Genomic DNA, 12027 nt, shown 5'->3' with positions numbered 1-12027 from the left:
AGTGCACCTGTGTGTAAAAGGAAAATGTTGTGATGCTTTACATACCCATCTAGGAGTGTTACTACATTCTTCTTGGGTCGGCCAATATTAGGTCCATAAATGGGTGCTCTGGAGTAAGACCTGATGGACTGCAGTATACTCTTCAGTTGAATGTAATCCTTTCCAAATTGGGTACCATTCACTGCACGACCAATTACTGTCCGATAGTTGTTGGGCTCTGAAGAAACATCAGATGTATAATAATCAGTGCAATTGCAGTTGATTTGAGCAAGTAATCCACCAGAAACACTAAGTGATATCAATATAAAAAGAAAATCAGTCTGCGCGAATTGACTAGATCAGATGAAACACAGACTATCTCAAAATAGATTATTTACTAAGCATTCTAAAATATTCAAAATATATACTTCATCATGATGCTCACTTTTGAGTGATAGCATGATGCTCAGTTTTGAATGAGCTACAGGTAATGAGTTTGAATCATGTCAAGCTAACCCAGCCTTTCTTTCTTCAGGGGTTGACGAATTGTGTGGCACCACATTGGATACTTGTAGCATATGTAATTTGCAGTGCTTTGAAATTTCCAAACTATGCTCTAAGGTGGCACATAAAACACAATATTACCATGTACACCCAAGTCATTACACCTACAGCATTCCCAAAGTATTGACCATATAAAGACTTCATAACTTTACCATCATTAAACTATGCACATTTCCTTAACCAGCGTGGCACTATTGACCTGTTATTTTTTTTCAACTCAAGATACTATCTGCTGTACATTTCTGAAGTGGTTCAGAGGCAGCATATAGAAGACAATGTAAAGGAGCATCTAAGAAATAACATTGGTATATTCATTTTGGCAGGAAGGTGCTAAATGTGTTTTTCTACTTCTTAGGGCCACATGTGCAAAGAATCGTTTTGATAAAAGTAGTCATAAATTGCGCACCAACGCTCATCGAATAATTTTTTTTTCGTAAACCAACCTATGCACTAATAGATCAGTAAACAGAATCCAGAGTTGCAGTGGGTCGCAATTCAACCTATCTTATCAATATTCATCATGTAGGTTGCACATTGTGACTCACTAAAATTGCCCACAGTCATAGGAATAGTGGCCTGCTGGGGTCTGCTACTGCTTTTAAATAAAGCAGCCTATATTTTCTAAATGCAGCCTGTTTTCTTAAAAGGAAAATTGGAGGAATTAAAAAAAGAGAGAAGTTATGCAAACTTTTTATAGGAGTAAGGGACCCCTTTCCATTTGCAAATGGGTTACCACCTTCTCTGAGCTGATGATAAAATACTAATGCTTTGAAAATGGATTTCAGTCACAAAACAGCAATACCCACCATAAGGAAACAGTATTTGGAAGGGACGCCCTGAACATGCCCTTTTCAAATGCCAATTCCATATTGATTCCTAAACGCATTTATTAATCTGTAAAACCTTTTCTGACTCATTATTTGGGTTCAGTACATTTCAGAAAGTGTTTTAGCAGTAACAAACCCTAAGTATAACAGAATCTTAGAGTATGCAACTATTAGAACACTGTGTACTTGTGGTCCTTGGTTCCCTGTGAACACGCATATTGCTGAGTGTGTGCAGTGGAAGTCAGAGAAATTATGTTGATAGGACATTGATTGTCAAAAATCTGTTTTCATATACAAGCATAAATACAAACACATTAACAAACACGGATTTCAAAAGCCAGCAGCTATTGCACTGGATGCCAGCCTCTTGGCTTTGGCAATGCCTTCATTGTTTTTGCAAACCTTTATTGTTGTAAAAAAATAGGAAAAAGAAAAAATATTTGTTGTCTGAAAAAGCACACTTTGTCACACAGTATGTGAATGTGCTCCTTGTGAAATGGCAGAATGCCGTCCCCCATAGTGAAGTTAGCAAATAAATGGCTGAAGTGTGCTGACCCATTGTCCCATGCTATATGCTGTAGTGGGCAAAAGAAAAATGTGAATGACACAATACTAGACTAATGGATGAAGATTGCTGGTTCAAACGGCTTTCTAAGTAACTTCATAATACATGCAAGTTTAATAAAATCAGAAAGTCTTAAATAACGTCAGAACCAGCCCCCAAAGTGTGCACTACATGTGCAAACTGCTCCCCTCGCCCCTAGTCAAACAGAATGCTTTTATAAGTTATCCCAGTAGAAATCATTTTCACATCATCACACATCAAGCACCTTAAGTCATCAGCAGAGTTTAGAACGTGTGCTTGATGACTTCAAGATAACATGAAAATGAGCATCCGGTGACTTCACAAGATGTGATTGTTCCTGATGACTTGAAGATGCTTCAAAATTACTTCTTAATTATTTTACAAGCGCTAATATTTTGTCTTCAGTTAAAATGTTTCCTGATTACTATAGAATGATCTGCTGATTACTTCAGAAGCACAGCCACCATTTTGGTTAGAAATTGTACCGGGTGGTTTTCGAATTACCTGCTGATTGCTTCACAATATACACCATTTTGATATTTAAGAAACGTTGTATTGTTTACAAAAATAAAATTGGCTTTAGAAAACACTATGAATATGTATGTCACGGGTTCCCATAGTGGGGAAATGTGTGTGTAATCTGCAGTTTCCAAATTTACCCCAGCTAAATGGCACAGTAAACTGAGATCTTATTGCACATTTCTATGTGTATCCTGAATTCACATACTCCATTTGCAGTAAGACTCATGAATGAATAACTGCGTCTGTTGCATAAAACTGTGTATATCTTCAGGTCAAGTTCAAATACCAACAAAACAGCTTAGTGGGTTGAGTTAGTGGTTTAGCAATGTATGTTTCACCTGGAATCCGCAGGTTACAGTCACTGTAAAGGAGTCAATGCACCAAATGCAGAGTTACTTGTATGTAACAGGTTATTTTAATATCGTTACAATATCTTATTTGATTGAGCCTCCCTGTAGAATATATACATTTCTATATAGACAACACACCCCGCTGGATTGATGTGTCTGATGCTGAAATCTGACTGTAATGATCCCCGACCAAATAATTAAAATAAGCGAATGCCAGAAAGGTCATGTTAAAAGTGGATATAAACTATTTTTCATTACGGTCTATTTAAGTATGAGCCAGAGCTTTTGGAGAATCTTAAATTTATGAAATGGCAGGTATCTTTCTTTAGAAAAGGTGGCAAACCTATGGAACATGCCAGTCATTAAGCTTCATTCCTGGCTACATCACACTGCTCCAGACCATCCTGCCTTGGAGTAGCACTATTGGGCTCGTTTTGGGCTACTTTTATTTGGATCTGGGCTACCATGCCATTCCTTTCTCTGGTAACATTGACTGGAACAAATATGGAAGTAGAGGTATACTGTGACCGAGAGAGAAGACACAAGTATTGCTGCACCGGAGTGCGTGCAGATGGATCGTGCTGAGAGAGAAAGCAGGAAGCATTGGACCGTTCAGTATTATTTTGGTGGGGGTGGTGTGAGACACGGGAAGTGAGGTGGGTGTGATTTCCTGTCTCTCCTTGCACTTTGAGGTACTCTGAAAGTGCCACGCTTTCTTTGAATGGAGGGAGTCCGCCGCCTCTCTGTAACATGTGGTGCTTTCATGTAAAGATTTATGTGAGAGAGGTGGCAGTAGCATTCCGCCTCTCAGTGAACTTTACTGAGTGTGGCCTCTTTTTGTAGAGGTAGGAATAGTATACTACCATTTGTAGGCTTGCATTAATATGGGGCTTTGTTTGGAATGCTGCAGGGCACTGATGATGAATGTGACATTGCCATTTGAGGCAGGGTGTATATGTTCGCCTTTCAACATCAGCGCATCAGGCTCTTTTGAATTATGTACTCTATTAAAGAAAAAATGTGTGTGAGGGTGGTTGAATGTGCAATTTTGTGTCACCAAGTCAGATCAATGATACTGCATTACAGCCAGAGCATCTGACTTTGAAACTAGGGACCCGGGTTCGGGTCCTGGCGTCGGATGCCCATCTTGTGATTCTCGACAAATCACTTAGGGGCTCATAATGATGGCGGACGGACGAGCGTCTGACTGCCATCATTGCGGGAACGCAAACAGCCAACAGTTGGAGGTCCCGCCATCCAAATTATGAAAAGAAAAAGGGCTTCAGCACATGCCCCAAAGACAAAAGGCATGCCTGAACCCTGTGACAGGCACCATTAGGTGGTTGCCACATGGCAGGGACCATAGTGGAGGGCAGGGTGGAAGAGGGCCCAGCTAGGGGCCCCAAAATTCATTTTCCGCCTGCCTTTTCATTGCGGGTGAACCGCCCTGAAAGTGCAGGCAGAAAGGGACATTGTAATCCCTTCGGTGGTGCCTGAGCAGGCACAGCCCTCATTGTAGGGATTACTGACCATCCGATGTACGGTCTGGCTCTTTAAGCCCATCAGAAGTGCGGCGGATGGTCCCTCTACCTGATTCCTGGGCCTGCCATGTGCCGGGCGAACCACAGGAGCAGATGTTGGTGGGTCCAATACAGACGACCTATCGGTGTCAGACCCACCGACATCGTAATCAGCCCCTTAGTCTCCCGTGCCTAAATACTTAACCTTTCACTGCTATATAAAATCGCAAATTTTTAAAAAATGGGATGCTTTGTTTGACGTTTCAGAGCCTGATTCTCAAACAAAACTTAATCGCGATGGTATGTTTAACACATTAATACTTTCTTTCAATCACACCCATTGTGGTGCCAGGGAAGCATAATATTGACGGCTGAAAAGCCTGTCACAGTGAATGTGTCACTATTGTGTGTCTGGGCAACAGAGCTATGCAAAAGGTGAGGCCGAGCAATGATACAGGCCTGTCATCCCTGAAGACTATATATATAATAAAAGATGCATTCACCATTTTTCTTTCTTTCCCATTTCACCATGCTTCTTACCTATTATCCAGTCCTTCGTGCTCTGCCCTGTGTATGCTTTCTCTGAACTCTCCCCTCACAAACTAGTTTTCACCTTTCTGTCTCTCTCCCCTACTTTTCTTTCTCTCCCTTTTCATGCTTCCCTTTCCAGGTCTGCTTTTTCCTTCCCACTTGTAATACTTATAATGCTTTCTTGCACATCAATGTCTGCTTTTCCCAGTCAGTTCTCTTTACTCTTTTCGTTCATTCTGTACCCTATCTGTCTTTGGCTCCCCCTCCAATATCGCCTTCTTCCTCACTTTCCCTTTTATCTGTTTTTTCTACTACTTTTCATGGTCTCAACCTCTGTCTCCATTGTTCTTCCCTACACCTCAATTTGGGAAAATGTTTGTACACTGTAAACCGGGATTTGGTTCATTTGTACAAATATGTCTTGTTCACTGTGGAGATGCCTTTTAAATGTTTGTGCAGTATTGGTATCTCCCAGAACTGTTTGTTCAGGATTCAGCTGCCCAGCCCAGTTCTGTGAAAAACCGCAGGATACAGTCTTCTCCAAACAGTACATGCATCAACTTGCCTATCTCACCCTACCAGCATAGAGCCCGAAACTTAGATTCACTCTCTTATGATGATGCTACTCCTTGGCATTGGTCACAGCGGGGCCACAAAGTAACAGGTCGGGTCGAATCTCATGTGGTTTTGCACTGGCACAATTTCTTGAAATTTACATAACAAAATGTTTGCCAGACCTGCCACCACTGCCCGACTCCCCCTCAACTGTGTGTCTTGCTGATGATGTGCTCGGTTGTATACAGACATCACCCTCATTTTGATCTTTACATATTTAAGCATTTTAATATTAACATGTATTTAGCTGTTGTGTACGTTCTAGATTGTGAAACAAGCAATGAGACAGCTAATAGGTCTGGTATTGACAGCCTTTTGACTTTGTCATTGTTTTTGTTATGTCACGGACTGTGTTGATGGGGTCCTGTCGGGCACGCACCAATCTAAAAAAAGAAACCTTTGGCTAAAGGGCAAATATATTTTTTATGTCAAAAAGGACACTTTGCTATAGTAGTCCCTGACTCTAATGGGAACTACTTTGTGTGTGTATTTACTTCTTGTGAAAGGGAAGAATGCCACTACTCGCAGTAAAGTTAGCTAGTGGCTGAAATAGGCAGGCCAATGTCCTATGCTGTGTGCTGCAGTGGATAGATAAAAAATGTGAATGACACAATAACAGACCAATTTATAAAGAGGACTCGCTGAAAGCCTCTATAACTAAGCATATTCTATATATAATTTTAATCAATTCCAAAGGCCTTGGCTAATGCAAGATTTAAAATAGAGCTCTGAGTCAGGTAGGCTCCATGCCTTGTACTGAAATCACATTTTGATGGCAGGGAGTCCTATTAGTGTCAACGGAGCCATTCTCATTGCACATGATTCTGCAATTAAGTTAGGGTACCTTATGGTGATAGTTTTTACATTAAAGGTCTGCTATCACCCAAGTGCAGTGCTTCGAGATAAGTGGCTACCTATTTAGCTTTTCCGAAGCCCCTTCCTTAAATTTACCAGCCTTTTGCTGAGGGCTTGTCAGGTTTCGAATGCACTAACTAGAAATCTGTTCACATAATCTGAAATTTCTCAGCATAACTTTTGGTCCAAGAATAATGTCACCATCAATCACGTGGAATGGGATCCAGGTAAAAAAAAATGACAACATGGCTTATGATTCAGATAACATCATGTGATAAAAGTGGCATATTAATTAGTAACATTTAATTATTGTTGGTAAGGATAGGGGACAGAGTTATGTAAAATTGACTGAAAGCTTCAAATGATGATGGGGAAGCAGGCTATACAATCATTGTTTATACTATTCTTTCTTTTAAGCGCTGTATCTTACAGTTGTCACTATTACACTCTTTCATAATTTTCCATTTGCCAATCTCAGAAGGATGGATGACTGAGCTGACGCCGGAGGGATTTTAATTTGTGACCTGCAGATTAATAGATGTGAGTATTTACCTCTCTGAGACGTTTTACTGATGTCAGGCAAGAAGGCGGGTGACAGAAGTGAACAGGCTGTCAGGCCAGTTTATTGAGAGTGACAATGCACAAGCCCAGTCAATGAGAGGAGATTATGAGTGAAGAGGACAGGTTTGGCTATCTTGAGTGCATGGTTCTTGGAAGAGAGTGGAATTGAAGAATAATGGCGCTGAAGGACTGGTGTCAGAACAAAATTAAGAAGTTGTCTTACTTACTCACCTTAACACCCTCACAAAGCACCATTTAGCCACTATGCAGTAACATCAGCAAAAACTGATAACCCACTCACAGCACTCATTTACACAACTGGCTCACCATCATCCAATTACACTTAGTAAGGCACTTAACCCTCATACAAGATGAAATATCACTTTCGGCCATTACCCGTTCACCGACAACTCATGTTAAGCTGCATGCAACACCAGTCATAATTTCAGAACATGACTATGACACACACTTACAGTACCACTTACTGCACCAGTCACTCACTCGAGGCAGTAGTAGCAGCATTTACTTTCACCCCAACCACACACAATATGACGCCAATACAAGGTAACTTGCCCACACAACTACTTCTCATCTGAACAAATAACTTTACCTCTCGCCACATTACTGTTGCATTTGAATCTCTGACCATTTATAAAACCACTTTCATAACAAATCTCTCAAGGAGCCACCCACTTCAGTCACTTTACTACTCAGTCTCTACACCACTACTCACAAGAACTTTTGTTATCACGTGCTTGCTTCGTCCATTGGCACAACCTTTAACACGTATTTTTGATTAAACCATTGTCCTTCAACTACATGCATTATTCTTTCTCAGCAAAACCAGTCGTCACAATCACATCCTTCACTCACACCTGCAATGAGTTGCAGTGATTCACACACTGTCTAACTGTCTAACTTGCTCACACCTTTCTCCCATCTCAGCTATCCCTCACCAATGTAATCTTTCACATGAGCTATTCAGTCACATCTCACCCACAACTCTGTGCAACCCTATTCTACCTCGCACAACATGCCTCTGCCGCTCATATCTTTTATTTCACATCTCACATCCCAACCTGCCATCTCTCACAACTGAGCCACTTGCAGCACTCATTCACTAATTCACATCGTTTGCAGCCCACACCATCCTTTACTTACCAAAGTTTTTGACAAGATGACTTGTAAGTTAAACGCCCAGCAATTTTCTGCACTAACCCACAGGCATTCAGCAACACTGGACTGCCCCACATCCACTCACATCCCCACCTGCAGGTTTTCCCCAGTTCAGTTGCAATATCCTATGAAACATTCCTGAAATCATTCACAGCACACTCAAAACCTTCTATACCTACACTCCCTACACTATTCATCCACATGCATAACACAACACAGTTTCTGAACTAGTCTCCTGCAGTCACTCACAGCAACCCCTCAGAACAGCACTGACAGCTAAAAATGCTTTCACCCACAAATAACATATAATCATTCTCAGACAATTGAACCCCATGTATAATGTATACACACCCAATGCCTCTACAGGTATCCCTACGCACTAAAGTCACTTAAAATGACTGTGTCACACAAAACACGTTTTTTTCACTCACAAGATCTGTGGCCACTCACATTATTTGAGCAAACTACACTACATCAGCTTTTTGTACAGCTCACAACCACAAGACCAATCAACCAAAGCTGCCACTTTCCATATTTGTTACAGCACCCCTTAGTTACATAACCACTGAACTGCAGCATCCACTTAGCCACTGGCAAAACCACTTGGAGGCTTACTAACAAACACTGAACCGCAACATACTTCTTGAGAAGTCTCATGCATTCAAAATGATCCGCTCAACATCAGTTCCACTTTGCTGGTACTAACCCCTACACTTAATCACTTATTAACATCTGACATCAACAAAATTGCTTGATTGGGGCGACAAATATAAAAATAAAATACTAGAGATAAGACAGGATTAAAAAGAGTGCAATTATATTAGTAGTGTCTATTTGCTTTGTGTAACAGATTAAAACACCAGTGCTGTTCAGTTGTGAAAGTAAAAGTTGAAATCCCAGAAAATATGTAAAGTAGTAATCACAGAATTATTCTGGAGTAACATGAACGTATCTTGAAGTCATCTTCAACTGTACAGCCCAATTCTAAAATTAATATGGATCATCTTTGAGTAATACAGCCTCCATCTGAAGTTATGATTGTACTACTGAATACTGACCCTCAGAATATTGTTGTGACAAGAATATCAAGGATAGAATATTTAATGGTTAGTGCATATAGGAAAATATAGGTTTACTATTCCTAACCCAATTTTTACATACTTTAAAAATATATGTGCTATATATGTGTAGTTACTAATCGAAAAAGTAGACTTACTTACTTGTTTATTTCCCCCCAATATTTTATCCTTGAAATTGTGCACTATAGTAATCCAAGGTTTAAATTCAGGGTGCACGAAAGACCAATCTATAATAATACACATTCTGGTGTGTGCAATACACACGCCTAACTGTGCCGATATTTCAGAATATATTAAAATTAAAAAAGCACAAATGAAGCACCTTTTTGGTAATCCTGAAGTGTGGTGGAAACAAATATTTGGTTATGATCAAAGCAAACAATACACTAGGTGATGACATCGCAACACATTATCGTTTGTAATGGCCAGTTCAATTGAGGATGTGGTGTCTGTAATGGGTGTGTGCTACCACACCATGCATATTCCACTGTACGTAACTCCATTCTTCTAAGCACCACGCCACTCCCTGCTGCGTCCCTGCACTCTATTCTGCTTCACTCCACTCTATTCCACTAGCCTTTACGCTTCTCCAAACCACTCTGTCCATGCACTCTACCCCACACTACTCTACTCTACTCTACACCACTGCACTCTTCACTACTGCACGCTACATCACTCCACGAAACTCTACTCTGCAGCACTGCACTCTATGCCTATGCACATTGGCACTCCCCTCAACGCCAGTGCACTCTATGCCAATCCAATCTACACCACTCTAATCTACTCTGCACCCTGCTCTACACCGCCGTACTCCACCATGCAACAATATGCTCTACATCACTGCACTCAGAGTCACTGCACTCAGCGCCATTGCGCTCAGTGACACTGCGCCACTGCTCTCTACTTTGGATCACTGCACTCTACATCAATGCACTCTACACCACTTCACTCAAATCAAATGCACTCTACGCCACTGCAGTATTGTCAATCTACTCAGCAACTACACTCTACGCCAGTATACTCTACTCTGCAACACTTTACGCCATTACACTTTACACCATTGTACTCTACATCACTCAGTAGTTAATTTGTAAAAAACGTAAGTGCCAGGGCTCATGTCAGGAGGCAGCTTGCACCAGCCCATCTCTCCTGTAGCTCTGCCTAAAACAGATCCAACTACTTACCATGAAAGTGGGGAGAGGATGTGGGTTAATGGCCAGAGCTGCCGACTTCAGTGCTGGAGAAGCAGGTTTGAGTCTCAGCGTCGGCTCAACATCCTGTGATTCTGGACAAATCTCTTAATCTCCCTGTAAATAAATGTGTCCTTAAATGGTGCTCATGGAAAGTGCCGGTGTTGGTGATTAAGTGCTGGTGCTGAGCACCAGAAACAACAGGCTCTAATTAATCACTGACGTCACTGGAGCTACGCCATTCTATTCTACTCTGCACCAGTCTAGGACACTATACTCCATGCCAATGCACTCTATGCTACTCTACTATACACCACTGCACTTCAAGACAGTCTATTCTATGCCACTGAACTCTATACTACTCTACTCTGCGCCACTGCACTGTACGGCACTCTAGTCTGCATGACTGCAATCTTCTCCACTGAGTTCGTCACTCTACTCTGCACCACTGCTCTCTAACCAACGGCACACTATGCTACTCTACACCATTGTGCTCTATTCTACTTTGTACCACTTACTCTGCACCACTGCTCTCTGCACCACTTCACTCAATGGCACTGCACTTTCTGCACAACTACACTCTATACCACTGACCTTTACGCCACTTCACTCTAGGCCATGGTACAACACTACACAGTAAGATTCTCCACTCTATGAGACTCTACTCCATTAAACTCTACATATGCAAAATGCTATCATAACAGATACACATCAAATGTGGTAACACCGTCAATTAACACATTCACTCAAATCCAGACTCACAGGGTATCCTGCCAAAGAAAATAGACTAAAATTGCAAACATTAAAGAAAAATCACAGAACAACATATCTCTACTCACACAAATCCAAACCTCGTTCCCGACTCCAACCTTTCACAGCTAGGCAACATAAACATTATTGGGAATGTTGAACTGATAAAATTGTACATACACATACAAAACACCAATATCCATAAAACCATACACATAAACTAACATTCTCTCCCAACATGCACAAAATATTTACACATGTACACAACAGATGCAGACATCCACAAACCCACTTTTTGAGCGACTTAAGAATTATCAGTTATTTGTACATACAGGGATCAACAAAAAGAATCATTCTCCTCATATCAATGAAGTCTAAAACAGCTGTTATGTCCGATTTTGTTCTAAAATCATTCAACACTAATGTTTTTATTTTAGGGCATGTGAGACTGCAAACCTATTGAATGGACACACGTACTGTACGCAGAGATGGTGTAGGAGTATAATCAGAATTACGCAATTATGAAACATGTATTGCCTAAGCAGGTAGGTTTAACTTGTAATTCAGCCTGTTTTTATTCATTTTGAGAACTGTAGATAAAGTTGGTGAAACATAAGAATACTGTTTTAAAACTCTAATAGTGTGCACACTCTATTGGAACTGGCACTCAGCACCGCCTGTCACAATGCCAGGAAGTCATGTTATGCAGGTACCCCCATGTACATCCCCCCCCCCCCGGAGTCCCTGGGGGCCCGCAATGGGTCCCCCAAGCAGACTCTGCATGACTTGCCACCACGGAAAGGCATTTCAAACGTGTTAGACCTGGCACCATTGGCGTGGGTCTCCCTTCCATTTTTGCTGTTGCCTCATGTATTTTTGCTGGTGTTAGATGCTTTGGGCACTGTGCCACTGCTGTTCAGTG

At 41.2% G+C, this 12027-nt stretch overlaps 1 protein-coding gene across 1 annotated transcript in view; it reads right to left on the bottom strand.

The window, feature by feature from the left end:
* The window catches only part of LOC147711878 (inactive heparanase-2-like), a 738870-nt gene that overhangs the window by 616695 nt on the left and 110148 nt on the right, over positions 1–12027 (bottom strand). The window contains exon 4 of the mRNA XM_086919554.1: positions 46–217. Within this exon, the coding sequence (XP_086775680.1) occupies positions 46–217 (172 nt within the window). The remainder of the gene's footprint in view (positions 1–45; positions 218–12027) is intronic.

Source organism: Lissotriton vulgaris, chromosome 5 (genome assembly GCF_964263255.1).
Source record: "Lissotriton vulgaris chromosome 5, aLisVul1.2, whole genome shotgun sequence".
Lineage (NCBI taxonomy): Eukaryota > Metazoa > Chordata > Amphibia > Caudata > Salamandridae > Lissotriton > Lissotriton vulgaris.
This window is presented reverse-complemented; position numbering and strand designations above follow the sequence as displayed.